Genomic DNA, 16,016 nt, shown 5'->3' on the forward strand with positions numbered 1-16,016 from the left:
TTACAAACTTTGTGCTTAGACCTGTGCGGTTCTACTGCACCTGCTGAAATCATGACACTGGCGCGAGATTGTGAGTCCTGCTGGACATACAATGGGGCACTGGGTTAAAAACTGCAGGTGGAACTGAGGGAGGAAATATCTGAGGCACATGGTGGCAGTGATCTCTCAAGGTGATATCACATTTCTTGCAGATAACAGTTCTGTTATTTACAGACACACACACACACACAAGTACACACACAAAACAGACACATACACACAATTCACATACGCACACACACACACACACACACATACACACACTCATACACACATACACACAACCACACACGCACACACACAAAGACACACACAAACACACATAAATACATACAACCACGCACGCATACACACATACAGAGACACACGTACACACGCTCACCTAAGCTCTTGTCACATACATGTTTGCTGCTGTGGGGGGATATTGTTGGTGGGCGGTGTGTGGGTGCCTTTGTTACCGATCAAAGAAGTTTCCAGAATATGTTACCACAATGGATGGGAATTTTTAAAGCACATATTTCCAAATACACGGGCCATTACTCCTGCAATCCCCTGGGCTTTAGAAGTTATCCCACCGGTTTCCTCCAAACACATATTTTCTTGAGTTTTGCATCAATGTTAATATTTTTTTAGAAATGTGATTTTCTTAAGAGATTGATTAATGTTTAATGATTGAACTCTGAGCTATTTCTTCTTTGTGTTTGTAAAATGGTCCGACCATTTCTTTGTCTTCATAAAGCAGATTTTAACACAAGTAAATACATAAAAACATATAAAAAACGGAATTTTGGCCCGGTGTTTCCTCCAGGAATTTCCCTGTTTTTTCCCGGCGGATGCTCGTCTCCGGCACACCTTGCCCCGCCCCCTACAAGTGACGTCACCGGGGATGTCTCTTCCTCCAGAGCCATTCATCTGAAGTGAATATAAACCACGGACGAGATGACACGAACACCAAACACCAGGGACACCTGTCTGCTGCAACCCCAAGACACCTGCACCCCGACAATAGAAGTGGCGCCAGCCCCCCGCAGCACCAGAGACAGCAGTCCTCTACAGACCCAGAGACCCCAAAGATAACAAACCCCTCTACAACCAAGCTAGCTGCCCCCTCTAAGCACGAGAGACACCCGCGTCCTGCCAGCACCAGAGACAGCAGCCGGCTGTCAGGACCAGTGACCGACGCTATTTCAGGATAAGAAGACTTCAAGGCGCACAATGCTGCTGTCTACCTTCCAGGTCAGGCTCTGTTACAAGCTGCATGTTATTCCATCGTTCAGTCGCTGTGTTTACCTGTTGTACCTGTTGTTTTCAAGGCGCTACCTGCCTCTGGGACAGGGAGCCGGGCTCCTCCTTTCAGACTTCCATGCATGTTAACGAGGTTTTATCTCGCGTGCAGTGAAGTCGCTAGTGATGAAGCCATTTTTGGAGTGGGGGTGCGCTTCACTAAAGAAAGGCTTAGGGGAAATCCCCAAGCCAGAGGAAACACATTTAAATGGCCTCTTAATTGTTCTTTCTTTATCTAAAATATTTCAGGTTTTATGAGGCTGGTGTAGCGCCTCCTGCGCCCCTTGTTCTGGCGCCGCTGTGTGAAGCACAGATGGTTAACAAAGGTTCATTCTAGACTTTGTCTACTTTGTTTCACCAGCTTGTGTCTCAAGGCCATTTAAAGCACTTTGTTTACACTTCTTAGAATTGTTGGGGGCTGGGGGTGGACCCGTGCAAGGGTCACTTTCCAGACTGGACACGCATCCCTTGGAACTGATGCGCAGCGAAGGCACCGCGCTGTGCTATTACCACAGCATAACACACACCTGTACCATGTGTCCCCCAACCAATGAGAGGCGGAATCCACCGAGCTGTGCTGTTCCTACAGCATAACACACACCTGTACCATGTGTCCCCCAACCAATGAGAGGCGGAATCCACCGAGCTGTGCTGTTCCTACAGCATAACACACACCTGTACCATGTGTCCCCCAACCAATGAGAGGCGGAATCCACCGCGCTGTGCTATTACTACAGCATAACACACACCTGTACCATGTGTCCCCCAACCAATGAGAGGCGGAATCCACCGAGCTGTGCTGTTCCTACAGCATAACACACACCTCTAGCCATGTGTCCCACAATGTTACTGCAGCATAACACACACCTGTACCATGTGTCCCCCAACCAATGAGAGGCGGAATCCACCGAGCTGTGCTGTTCCTACAGCATAACACACACCTGTACCATGTGTCCCACAATGTTACTGCAGCATAACACACACCTGTACCATGTGTCCCCCAACCAATGAGAGGCGGAATCCACCGATCTGTGCTGTTACTACAGCATAACACACACCTGTACCATGTGTCCCACAAACAATGAGAGGCGGAATCCACCGAGCTGTGCTCTTACTACAGCATAACACACACCTGTACCATGTGTCCCACAACCAATGAGAGGCGCAATCCACCGAGCTGTGCTGTTACTACAGCATAACACACACCTCTAGCCATGTGTCCCACAATGTTACTGCAGCATAACACACACCTGTACCATATGTCCCACAACCAATGAGAGGCGGAATCCACCGAGCTGTGCTGTTACTACAGCATAACACACACCTGTACCATGTGTCCCCCAACCAATGAGAGGCGCAATCCACCGAGCTGTGCTGTTACTACAGCATAACACACACCTCTAGCCATGTGTCCCACAATGTTACTGCAGCATAACACACACCTGTACCATGTGTCCCACATCCAATGAGAGGCGGAATCCACCGAGCTGTGCTGTTACTACAGCATAACACACACCTGTACCATGTGTCCCCCAACCAATGAGAGGCGCAATCCACCGCGCTGTGCTGTTACTGCAGCATAACACACACCTCTAGCCATGTGTTCCACAATGTTACTGCAGCATAACACACACCTGTACCATGTGTCCCACATCCAATGAGAGGCGGAATCCACCGAGCTGTGCTGTTACTACAGCATAACACACACCTGTACCATGTGTCCCCCAACCAATGAGAGGCGCAATCCACCGAGCTGTGCTGTTACTGCAGCATAACACACACCTCTAGCTATGTGTCCCACAATGTTACTGCAGCATAACACACACCTGTCCCATGTGTCCCACAACCAATGAGGGGGAATCCACCGAGCTGTGCTGTTACTACAGCATAACACACACCTGTACCATGTATCCCACAATGTTACTGCACCATAACACACACCTGTACCACGTGTCCCACAACCAATGAGAGGCGGAATCCCACCAGACAAGCAGCCTATCAGCATGGCTCTATGGTTTCATGGGTGGGGAGAGTCTGTACACCGACCCTCTGGTGGGCGGGGTCTTCCGCGTGGGCGTGGACACGGAAACGTGTAATTATTGTGACTCTGTCAGTGCTGCCCACGAGGCTGTAAAAAACACACAGGGGGTGTTGCATCTGAGCTGCGGGCACTGATGCATGGGCACTGCCAGTCTGTCCATGCGCAGTCAGAGCTGATATTTCACCATTTCTTGGAAGAGGCGCCCTTGCCTGACATCCAGAGCTCCGCAGACACAAATAAACAACTTGTTAATATGAACCACTTTCTTGTTTCAGAGAACAAAGCCCGTCCTCTCGCTGTCCAGACGGACTCACACTGCGGCCCTGGAAGGTAGGTGACTGCGCATGTGCACCCGGGACTCCTGGGGTCTGTGTGCTGGGATCTGTTACATGTGCTGGGATCTGTTACATGTACTGTGTGCTGGGATCTGTTACATGTACTGTGTGCTGGGATCTGTTACATGTGCTGGGATCTGTCACATGTACTGTGTGCTGGGATCTGTTATATGTACTGGGATCTGTTATATGTTCTGTGTGCTGGGATCTGTTACATGTACTGTGTGCTGGGATCTGTAATATGTACTGGGATCTGTTATATGTACTGTGTGCTGGGATCTGTTATATGTACTGTGTGCTGGGATCTGTTATGTGTTCTGTGTGCTGGGATCTGTTATGTGTTCTGTGTGATAGGATCGGTTATATGTTCTGTGTGCTAAGAGCTATTATATGTTCTCTGTGCTGGGATCTGTTATATGTTGTGTGTGCTGGGATCTGTTACATGTACTGTGTGCTGGGATCTGTTACATGTGCTGGGATCTGTTACATGTACTGTGTGCTGGGATCTGTTATATGTACTGGGATCTGTTATATGTTCTGTGTGCTGGGATCTGTTACATGTACTGTGTGCTGGGATCTGTAATATGTACTGGGATCTGTTATATGTACTGTGTGCTGGGATCTGTTATATGTACTGTGTGCTGGGATCTGTTATGTGTTCTGTGTGCTGGGATCTGTTATGTGTTCTGTGTGATAGGATCGGTTATATGTTCTGTGTGCTAAGAGCTATTATATGTTCTCTGTGCTGGGATCTGTTATATGTTGTGTGTGCTGGGATCTGTTACATGTACTGTGTGCTGGGATATGTAATATGTACTGTGTGCTGGGATCTGTTATATGTACTGTGTACTGGGATCTGTTATATGTACTGTGTGCTGGGATCTGTAATATGTACTGGGATCTGTTATATGTACTGTGTGCTGGGATCTGTTATATGTACTGTGTGCTGGGATCTGTTATGTGTTCTGTGTGATAGGATCGGTTATATGTTCTGTGTGCTAAGAGCTATTATATGTTCTCTGTGCTGGGATCTGTTATATGTTGTGTGTGCTGGGATCTGTTGTATGTTCTGTGTGCTAGGATGTGTTATGTGTTATGTGTGCTAAGAGCTGTTATGTTTTCTGTGTGATAGGATCTGTTATATGTTACGTGTGCTGGGATCTGTTATATGTTATCTGTGCTGGGATCTGTTTTATGTTCTGTGTGCTGGGATCTGTTATATGTTGTGTGTGCTGGGATCTGTTGTATGTTCTGTGTGCTAGGATGTGTTATGTGTTCTGTGTGCTAAGAGCTGTTATGTGTTCTGTGTGCTAAGAGCTGTTATGTTTCCTGTGTGATAGGATCTGTTATATGTTACGTGTGCTGGGATCTGTTATATGTTCTCTGTGCTGGGATCTGTTATGTGTTCTGTGTGCTGGGATCTGTTATGTGTTCTGTGTGCTGGGATCTGTTATGTGTTCTGTGTGATAGGACCGGTTATATGTTGTGTGTGCTAAGAGCTGTTATATGTTCTGTGTGCTGGGATCTGTTATATGTTCTGTGTGCTGCGATCTGTTATATGTCTGTGTCCTAGTGTTTGTTAAATGTACCGTGTTCAAGGGTTTGTTAAATGTTCCATGTCCTAGGGTTTGTTACATGATCTGTAAGGTCTGGCATATGTTTTATGTCCTAGGGTTTGTTAAATGTCCTATGTCATAGGGTTTGTTACATGATCTGTAATGTCTGTCATATGTTCTATGTCCTAGGGTTTGTTAAATGTTCCGTGTCATAGGGATTGGTAAATGTTCAGTGTCCTAGGGTTTGTTACATGATCTGGACGGTCTGTCATATGTTCTATGTCCTAGGGTTTGTTAAATGTTCCGTGTCCTAGGGTTTGTTAAATGTTCCATGTCATAGGGTTTGTTACATGATCTGTAAGGTTTGGTACATGTTCCAGTGGCTACCAACCTGCCTTAGGTCTCTGTCCAGCCTCGTCTCCATGTCCGCGTGATGCTGACTGGGATCCGCCTGGGCTTGTTGTGTTTCTGGTCCAGATCCCCTGGATCTCTTCTCTGACTCCAGCCCAGGCTTGCAGTAGTCTTGATCCTCTCTCTTCTTCCTGAAGCCCTGGAAGGGTCCCCCCTGGAGAAGGTGGTCACTAGCAGCTTTGCTTCTTTCATCCATGGAGTGCAGTTGGATCACCTGTCCCAAGCTGTGCGACACCGCAGCAAGCGCATGATCCTGGACAGCATCGGAGTTGGACTGGTGGGAAGCACCACGCATGTGTTCGACATCGCCCTGCGGTACTGTCAGGTAAGATGAGGTCTGGATCACACCAGGCAAAACTCCATGGAACAATCATGATCTACAAAGTGTGATCAGGCCTGGACCATTCCAGGAAACACTCTCTGGAGCATTGTGTGAACTTTTTCCAGAGTCTCCGGGCAGTCAGGAGTTAACATTTTAACAATCAAAGTCTTTTACCACTTGATTCCTGGGACTTAACCTTACTTCCAAACACAAAACTCAACCCAAAACACTAAACACCAAGTACACCCTTCAGCAGTTCACCCCACTGGTAGAAAAGTTGTGCACTTTCAAGTCTTACTCAAGAAGGTGGTGTGGGATGGACACTCAGAACTCAATGAAACGTCTGTTAGCAATCATTGTATTCGTGTCCAGCCAGTGTTTGTAGTCAAAACAAAAAAGTACTTTACTTCAGTCACACAACAGAATAAAATGTTAGAAAGCAGGACAAAAGTGTACACAATAATTAATGTAACAATTTCTGTTTGAGGAAACTAGTGATTTACTGTCCGAAGGCATTGTATGATGCAGGAGCGTCTCGCGGTACTTTGTAGGGGTGGGGCGGCGTGCGGGGACAGAGAAGGGAGGAATTAAAAAAAATAAAAAATACACTGACGCTGCCGCCACCACCTCGCCACTCCTCTGCTGCAGGCACAGGCGCCCAGCCTGCCCTCTGGCCAATCATGACGCTGCTCAGAGCAGCGTTCAGATAGGCTGGGAGCGCCCAGCCAGGGCACTCCCAGGCATACTGTTAGCCTGTGCCTGCTCTCTACAGCCCGGCAACACAGTGCCGGGCTGGAGCGAGCACAGTGCGCATGTGTGTTTGGCCAGCCCAAGACGGCCGGCCCAACATACATGCGCAATGAGGGGGGTGGTGCACACCTCAGTGCTCGTCATCCCCAATGCCCCACCCCCTTTACTACAAAACAATTATACACATAGTTTATTAACGTTTTGTAGTAAAAGGTTTGCAGCTGCTGCTGCTGGCTGCGTGCGACGCTTCTCCGCCCTAGCGGAGGCGCCGCGCCTGGTATGATGTCTTCAGTGTGAACTCCTGCCCACCGGCCTATCGACAAATGGGTTAGTACAGGTCTTCTGTCCCCCCTTCTCCTCCCTGTCTACCACTCCTCACCAGAAACATGGCTCGGTTTGTGGCACTGGATATATAATGTTCTCAAGTCCCAGTTCTCTTAATGCTATTCTTCTGTCTTGTACCTTAGTCGTTGTAGCCCTGGTAAGATTGGTCGGCTCTTGCTTCCTTCGGGCTGGCAATGTGTGGGTACCAGTGATCTGTGGTGCCACACTGCCCACCAGGAGGAAGTGTTCTCACTAGGCATGGGCAAAGCAATTGGAGTCTCTGGACCCAAGTGTGATTAAGGACGCAATTCACCAGTGCTGTTGAATTTATTGTTTGGCCCTCGTTGTTTAATTTCACTCTGAAATAGCGCAGGAAAAAAGGCACCACAAATGCACGAACCCAAATACTCAAGTGATGTTTTAATACTTTAAGCCATATCAGCTTACCATCAGGCTAGGATTTTGCCATGTAAGTGTATTCAGAATCTATTATGGAGGTGAAATTAGCCCCTAATGATACCAGTAGTACTCAACTAAAGGCAGGTGAGATGTTTCAGTGAAATATTCACCTGACATATTACAGAGTAAAGAGAGTCAGATCTCAATTCAACAAACCGGCTATAGGTCATCAGTTTCACCACCACCAGCTTCTGTCTTCACGTGATCCATAGACAAAACCTTACTGCCAATGCTGAACCATCAGTCAACTGCATCCTAAGCAATACCACGTAGAACCTTATACACAAATACTTCCATATTTGAGGTTTTTCAGATTAGACTTCAGTCTCAGACAACCTTACACCCTCAGAAAAGAAAGGCCCCAAAAACCCAGGTTGGTCAATCTGCCAATGGTATTTGGTTTTGTAAGATAAAGATAAATTGAATCTCTCTTTGGCCGTGTTGAACAAGGTTTCCTGCTTCTTACAGGGAGAGGTGAAGACACGTGTAGGGTTGACAAGGATGGGTTATCAAGGATGGGTTATCTAGAATGTGCTCACCACATGGCTGGGAAGAGTTGGAGCATCTCTCAGGATATTGTCTTTGCGCTCGGGGAGGACACCTTGCGATGGGATGGGTATCGCCCTGAGTACCCTCTTGCCTTGTACTGTTCTGTCCATGACTCGTGTAGGGGTATCCATACTATCCATACTCCCAAGCGGCTCCTGATAACCCCCACGGTGTGTGTCTGTCGGTGCATTGTCCCTCATATGGGAATTCTCTCTTTCTCTCTAACAGGACCTGTATCGCTCTTCTGAAACCAGCTCCGTTTACGGACGACGTGGACTGCGGCTCTGCCCCACCCTGGCTGCATACTCCAATGGAGTGGCGGTAAGGCTCTATCATTCAATCAACTGATTATCATATGTATCTGTGTGTAAGATCAATGCAACTGTTGGGTTGAGGGGTGAGAGTGGACATCATGCAGCTCTACACTTTAGGCTGACTTCCCCCCTCCCGGTTCACATAAATACGAGTTCACACCAAAATAGCTCCCCAGGTGTGATCTGTGATATTACTGTGGTGAACATGCACGCTCCATGTACGTAGTGATCGGACATGGATCTGGTCCCCTGTTTGTTGTTCTGTGAATGGACTATATGTTCTCTAAAGTATTCTAAAAGGTGATGACTGATTCTCTGCTCAGTACTAGATCCTTCTTTCTGCCCTCTCTGCCCTCTTTGGTGGGTGGTACTATAAGACAATGGCATAGCTACATTTCAAATTGTGAATTTTGGGATTATCTCCATTCTGTAAAATGCTTCTATAAGGCAGAGGAACAGTCAGTCTGCTGAATGAGACATCATGTCTCCTCCCCCTTCTCTACAGTGTGAATGTCAGATCCTGGATCCTCCCCTGCTGTACTGAGCTCCTTCAGGTCAATGGAATAGTCGATCTGCTGATTGACAGACCTTGGATCCTCCCTCTTCAGGACTGGGCAGCAGTGCTGTCTCTGAATATTCTTTAAAGGTCCCCTAACTTTCCTCTTCTCTCCTTACAGACTCATGCCATGGACTTTGATGACACCTGGCACCCTGCCACCCACCCCTCTGGCGCTCTGCTGCCCGCCCTCTTGGCTACTTCTCAGATGCTGCCTGTGGGTTCAAGGCCCAGTGGTGCAGACCTCCTGCTGGCATTTAACGTGGGCATCGAGGTGCAAGGAAGACTCATGAGTTTCTCCAGTGAGGCCAGCAACATCCCAAAGAGGTAAGATGATGCGCACTAAGAGGATCTATGTCTCGAGGAGCTATGTGCAATGGCAACAGTGGGTTTTTTAATCGAGGAGCTGTGTGTGATGCCCACAGAGGGGTTTTTATTTTTATCGAGGAGCTATGTGTGATGCCCGCAGATGGCATTTACATATCCAGAAGTTATCCATGATGTTTACAGATGACATTTAGATACAGGGGCTCAATGCATGATACCCAGAGTGTGCTTAAATAACAAAGACAACTCTATAATAACCACAGGGGACATCAATCTACTTAACTCGCACCCATGATCCCTTAGAGGGCAACAGTATCATCAAGGAGTACATGTAATGCCCACAAAGGGCATCACTAGCTCGGTGGGATGACCACAGTGGGCATTTATACCCCCGAAAGAATGTGTTATGAGCACAAAGGACAACAATAGTGCCATGAGGTGGATTTGATATTCAGCAGACGCTCAAAATACACGCTGAGGCATGTATGATGCCAACCAAATAACACATGCAAATGGATCTTAGTAGGTTGTAAACTTTTTTTTTCTTAACCTGCCAATACTGCACTATATCATTAGTTCACATGTCTGGTCTTACTGCATGACATAATTAGCATTTTATAGATGGCATGACTATAATTCGTTAGAAATAAATGTCTGACATTTACCTGCACTGACCTCTGTTCACAGTGCATTAATGTCTGTTAACGGCCCACTTCACATGCAAGGCACATATGAAGGGGAAGGGCAACTAAGAGCTGTTAATAATTTGTAGCACTTGGACAGTAAAGCTATTAGTAACAGCCCCCTCTAATGCCACCTAGCAGAAGATAAACCCCTCCTGCCCCCTTCTGGGTCATGTTTCTGCTTCGCCTCTCACTCAGGATGTAGATAAACTACAACAGCCAATGTCAGCATCTTTAGCACTCAATGGTCAGTTTTAGCATTCAGTCTACGGTGCTAGGACCTAATTTTATCATTTGCAGTTGCCATCTGATTTTACATATTTCTAACACTAAAGGGGCTTTTTAGTGAGTGATGTCACAATATGTTTAACAACCAAACCACAATATCATATAAAGGGACCTCCTAACACTTAATGTTAGCAACTGTTTTAAAATGTAAGATTGGGTTGAGGATAAGTTTTCTAATGCTGTCCACTAGATGGTTCCTTTAATATTTCACCTTTAATATTACTGCTGTACGTCATAACAGGCCTCACATGATCTGGTTGCGTTTTCACTATTGACACTAATCACATTACTTCATTAGGCATAAAAGTCTGATTTTTCTCTGCCCCTTCCAGGTTTCACCCTCCCTCTGTGGTTGGCACCATGGGCAGTGCTGCTGCGACAGCCAAGCTTCTTTCCTTGAATAAGGACCAATGCACCCATGCTCTGGCAATCGCCGCTTCCCTGGCAGGGGCACCCATGGCCAATGCAGCTACCCTTGCCAAGCCTCTACACATTGGCAATGCCACCCGCCTTGGGATGGAAGCAGCACTTCTGGCTGCCCGTGGGATGGAGGCCAACCCTCTCATCCTGGATGATGTGCCCGGCTGCTCAGGGTTCAGCGCTTTCTATGGTAACTACCAGCCCTCAACCCTGGCAACGCCAGGTGAGGACTACAGTTTCCTCCTGGAGAAGCAAGACATCGCCTTCAAGAGATTCCCTGCGCACTTGGGCATGCACTGGGTCGCAGACGCTGCCATCTCAGTTAGGAACAGACTCGTCAATCTCATGGGTTCCTTCAATCCTTCCGCCATACAGACAATTCTTCTCAGGGTCCCAGTGTCTAAGTATATCAACAGGCCCTTCCCTGAGTCCGAACACCAGGCCCGACACTCGTTCCAATTCAACGCTTGCACCGCCCTCCTGGACGGAGAAGTGGGCATCTCTTCTTTCTCCGAGGACAACCTCATGAGACCTGGCCTGATCAACCTGCTGGAGAAGGTGATACTGGAACATCCCAAAGACAATGTGGCCAACTTTGACAAGATGTACGGAGAGGTGGCCCTTCTGCTGGAGGATGGGACTATCCTCTCGGGACGGTGCGATACCTTCTACGGACACTGGAGGAAGCCACTCAGCCAAGACTCGCTCCATGAGAAGTTCCGCTCCAATGCTGTCCATGTGCTGCACAAAGACCAGGCTGATGCCATCATTGAGATGGTGGAAGATATCGAGTGCCTGGAAGACAGCTCAAGTCTGGCCTCCTCCCTGCAATAGGTAGCTGTCAATCAGAACATATATGCAACAGCTGCCTTTGCTCTGAACTGTATCTCTTTCAATGCATGTGGCGAGGTGCGTTACTTCTGGAACCCTGGGAAATATGCAAAATATGTTGTTAAAATTTCTTGTGTGGATTATACCAGGCCAATCATTGAATTATGTTTGCTAAATTAGAGTGCCCAAAACAAAAAAATCTTATAAAGCCCTGGCTCCTTGTAGCTTCCCATTAGTGGAGAGTCTGATGCTATTTCTGGTTTGACTCATTTCAAGTAATTAGATTTGAGCTAAAGCATCTATAATTCGGTGCACTGCTGCTTGTAAAAATAATTATGTATTTTTTTAAGTATATTTATTTTTCAGTAATCTTAGCGGAGTCATTACTGTAGTGTAAATTTCAATGTTATTATTGTCTGTCAATTTTGTGTAGTGCAACGCAGGGCATTGGCTGGTCCAAGGCTTGTATTTTTGTAATTCATGCTCTCCTATTTATACAGTGAATCACAACCCATGTACATGTGAAGACACTTGGTCAAGTTTGGCTGAGTGATGAACTAATGAAGAAGTCCCAAATGGTGGTGCTCGTCACTGCTTGAAACCATCTGAACCCCCTAGGATGGGCCGGGTGAAGTGACTGCTGCCCCACCAGGGGTCATCTGTCAAACTCTTCAGCCTCACCATGGGACACACAGCAATCACATCCTGCACTGGACATCACCCAGTCACAATATTGTGTAATTCCTGTTTGAACACAGGTTTTTGAAGAGCTCTGGAGATGAGGGTTGTGAGGGCCTGTGTTTACCAGCTGGCCTCTGTGAAGTCAGGTGTTCATCTGATCTGAACCTGAAGAGGATGCGCATCAAGTCATAGGACTTTGACTGCCAAGAGGGCGGCTCAGTGTCAGCCGCAGAGCAGAAGCAAATCAGGACTGAAATACATTTGATTTGTGTCATCCGTTTGAATCATTATAAGATTTTTTGTATAAACTAAATAAACTATTAACTTTGAACTTTGCCTCCTTTGCATAAATAACAAGCAGTCAAACCATAACTGTGACTCCAGACTGAGAAAAAATCTAGGCAATGACATGCATTCCAGTGTGACTTGCCATACTGAATATTTGTGATGGTCACTTTGCCAAATATGAGAGGTAAAATACCCACAGACCAGGAAGTGTTTATAAAACTGTAATTCTACCACACACTGGGTAGAAGAAATTTGGATTACACACCTTTTCACAGGGGCACGTGCAGACTATCTGCTTTTCTTATCTTGAAATTCTTTTTCTGCTTCAGCAGAAGTGTAACTTCCCACCACTCTGACAAGTTATCAGGAAAAGTGAGTCAGCTTAGTAACTATGGGGCACATGGAACAGAGTTCTTACAGTGTGTTGGATAGTAAAGTAACCCACAAAAGGGCAATAGAGCTATTTCTAGTGGCCGAGATTAATTCAAGAATTCCATCATCACCTTGCTGTTCTTGCAATTAACGCTCTAAGTGCGGTGGGTATGCCCAGACATGGGTTCAGTGCTCACTGTGCCATAAGAATCAAGCTGTCCCCTATTGATGAGCCCCAAGTTGGGCAAAACCATTCTGAGGTTGCTGGCGGCCCTGTCTTGAGGGGTGTCTCACCTGGCAGTTAAGACGGATTGTTCCGATGAGGGGCAGGTTGGGACTAATTTGTACAAAGTGTTTTTTTGTCTAGAGTGGCATTGTGGGTGAAAAATTATGCAATGGAATGCAGCCCTAGGTGATTGCCAGTGGCTGAGATTAATTCAAGCATTCCACCCATCAACTTGTTGTTGTTGGAGTTGATGTCCTATGTGCGATGGGGATAAACCCCTCCCAGTTAGTGGATATTCCCCATTTTCCCACCACACACCCAGTCTCTCCTACAATGACTACTAAGACATGTAGCTAAGTGTGTGGAGATGACCACCACCATGGCAAAGGTCTCTACACTGAAAAGGCAAGTGAGACAGAGGAGTGGGTCTCTGACTGCACATGTGTGAATTGTATTTTGTAGTATGTGAGTAGTACTACTGTGGCACTACTTCTACAAAATCCAGTTTGTGAACCAGACTCATTAATTGGGGGTTCTTTACAGGTCCCCCTACCACACGGTTTGATGCGATCTGTGGTAATTAATTAATGCCATGTGTAATGCACCTGCATAGGCACCGTGAAAAAGATTTGGTTATCTCCATTGGCAGTAACTAATCTGATTGTTTTTAACTAGGCTACAAGTGGGTAACTGGTTGACAGGAGAGATACCCCACCAGATCATATACCTGTTCTTAATAATTTACAAGATTAGAAAAGCCCCTTACAGGAACAATGGCACACTAAGGTTACATCTTAAATGGCAAATTTGGGGCACAACCTGTTGTAGGAAAGTGAGTGAAATATAGTGGCATGAATGAGCTTTTTTACTTTTTACACCAGGGAGCATATAGGAAACCTATGCACTGAAGTATAGTATAAAAGTATAGACGGATGAGGAAATTCAAACTCTGCACCTATAAAGGGATGATATAAGTGTGTGGGGGCCGTAGACCACCAGACAAGGTAACACAGAATGTAGACAGTATTAAAAATTCTTATCTAAATATTTTTCACCTAGCACATACAGTTGGATAATACTCATGGAATTTATATTAAAGTACATGATCAATTGATTAACAAACTCTCTTAAATTGATGTTATTATCAACAGTCCTTTAGACACGGTCTTGGGTCTGTAGAAGGTGTTTGATACTGTGATGACACTGTACAGTTTGTGGAAAAACGGCTGCGTCCCGTCATGCTCCGTGGCTAGGCTCAGAGGGAAGGACGTGCGTCGGGATCGGACGCATTATGGCCGTGCCACGTCTTTGAACGCGAAAGGAGTTTTGAGGCCACCAAGATCCTCGAGGAGCCCCCCTACCTCCTCTTTTCCGTGGTTTGGTGTGATTTTGGAGTACTTCCCCTTACTTTTGACTCCCGCATGCAGGAATCTGTTTCGCCCTGCTTGTGCCAGAAAGGCTCCACAGGTCCCTGCCATAACTGTTCTGCCCTGAAAGGAGGAGAAAGGAGGTCGGCTCTTTTGTAAAAGAAACAGAGGTGAGGTGGAGGCCACGAAATACAAAATCAATAGTCTTTCCCAATGGGGGCAGTCAAATTTTTTCCTCTTTCTAAAGCTCTTGCGATCGTGCTGTTGTACATTGTGAGTACACTTAGAATTTCTGGAAATCGCTGGAAAAAAAAGACATTCTTTCTGGAGTAACTTTTGCGCAAATCTGACACATGGGCCGTAAAAAAAAATTCTCTAAAAATCCAGAGTCAGCTGCACAGTGGGGGAGAGTAAGGAGGCTCGTCAGAGCAAGGACAAGGCGCAACGCTATATAATGCCCGATCTCTGCATTATTTCCAGCGAAAAGGGCGCCCTGCCACTAGGGCTCCTAAAACAACACGTGCTGTCAAAGCAAAGCGCCCAGCCCCATCCGACAATCACCTAAATATGGATGTGTCTGCAAATAATCCCCTTCCGCCACCTACTGACCTAGCGCTTAGCACTATCTCTCCCGCAGCTTACCGCCCTCTATGACTTGTTTGTTAGATCAGAATCTGGGCTCTGAATCTCTGCTCCTAGAGGCCAGAAACCGGCGCCCAGACTCGGACTTAAATTTGCAATCAGTTAACAAAGCTAGTCCACATCTGAGCCAATCATCCTCCGGTTGGAACTCTGAAGCTAATCACAGCCAAGCTCTAGAGATGGGAGCAGCTCCCAAGTTGTTGTATCCCTTATTTGGCAGATTGGTGAAGGGTCAAAAAGATGCTGGTCCCCCAATGACTAGCGACTATCTCTGCTTCCAGGCAAACAGCTCCTTACTTGATTTATCTTGCGAGCCTATTTCTCTACCAGGGACGAGTATTGCAACCGGTCCCCCTCCGAACTCCTCTGTTAATGGGCTCACCGAGCTGGCCAAAAATCAGTCGATCTTACAGGTGGGCCTCTCTTATCGTGCACTTAGAGACAAGGCAAGCACCGATATTCCCTCAGAGAACCTGCTCCTTCAGATCTTAACTGAATTAAAAACGTTGAAAATTTCGCAGAATGAAGCAAACCAGAGAACGGAATCACAATTAAACTTAATTTGTAGTAATATACAGCAACTTAACTCACGTATCAAGGAGGTTGAACAGCGGGTGTCTTATCTGGAAAATGTCCATGTCACTTTGGAACCATCAGTGGCAAAATGTTAAGCAGATCTGTTAGATTTACAGATTCGGCTAGACGATGCGGAGAATCGCTCACGCAGATCTAATTTGAGATTTACAGGAATTCCTGAAGGCCGTGAAAATGGCCAGACTGTCACAAATGTAATCACTGATCTTATCCTACATCATGCTCTTTCAGATCCAGCAGGCAAACATTTGGATCTTACCATTATGCAGGCCCATCGGGTCCCTGCAGGAGAGTCACCCAATGCAAAGCATCCTCGAAATATCCTTGTAAACTTGGGCGACTTCCGTGTCAAGGAAC

At 46.5% G+C, this 16,016-nt stretch overlaps 1 protein-coding gene across 1 annotated transcript; it reads left to right on the forward strand.

The window, feature by feature from the left end:
• The first annotated feature begins 939 nt into the window (after positions 1-939).
• LOC138262214 (cis-aconitate decarboxylase-like) lies at positions 940-12,501 on the forward strand. Its single transcript, XM_069212057.1, has 6 exons — positions 940-1,275; positions 3,640-3,694; positions 5,804-5,991; positions 8,299-8,391; positions 9,062-9,267; positions 10,571-12,501. Exons 1-6 carry the CDS (start codon positions 1,255-1,257, stop codon positions 11,490-11,492), a joined length of 1,485 nt encoding a protein of 494 aa, XP_069068158.1. The 5' UTR covers positions 940-1,254; the 3' UTR covers positions 11,493-12,501.
• Positions 12,502-16,016: the final 3,515 nt, after the last annotated feature.

The sequence above is a fragment of the Pleurodeles waltl genome, chromosome 10 (genome assembly GCF_031143425.1).
Source record: "Pleurodeles waltl isolate 20211129_DDA chromosome 10, aPleWal1.hap1.20221129, whole genome shotgun sequence".
NCBI classification, from domain to species: Eukaryota; Metazoa; Chordata; class Amphibia; order Caudata; family Salamandridae; genus Pleurodeles; species Pleurodeles waltl.

Coding starts and splice junctions, on each gene's coding strand:
- LOC138262214 (XM_069212057.1), top strand. CDS start 1,255: ATGCTGCTGTCTACCTTCCAG. Junction 5,992..8,298: donor TCGCCCTGCGGTACTGTCAG/GTAAGATGAGGT, acceptor TCTCTCTAACAG/GACCTGTATCGCTCTTCTGA. Junction 9,268..10,570: donor GCCAGCAACATCCCAAAGAG/GTAAGATGATGC, acceptor TGCCCCTTCCAG/GTTTCACCCTCCCTCTGTGG.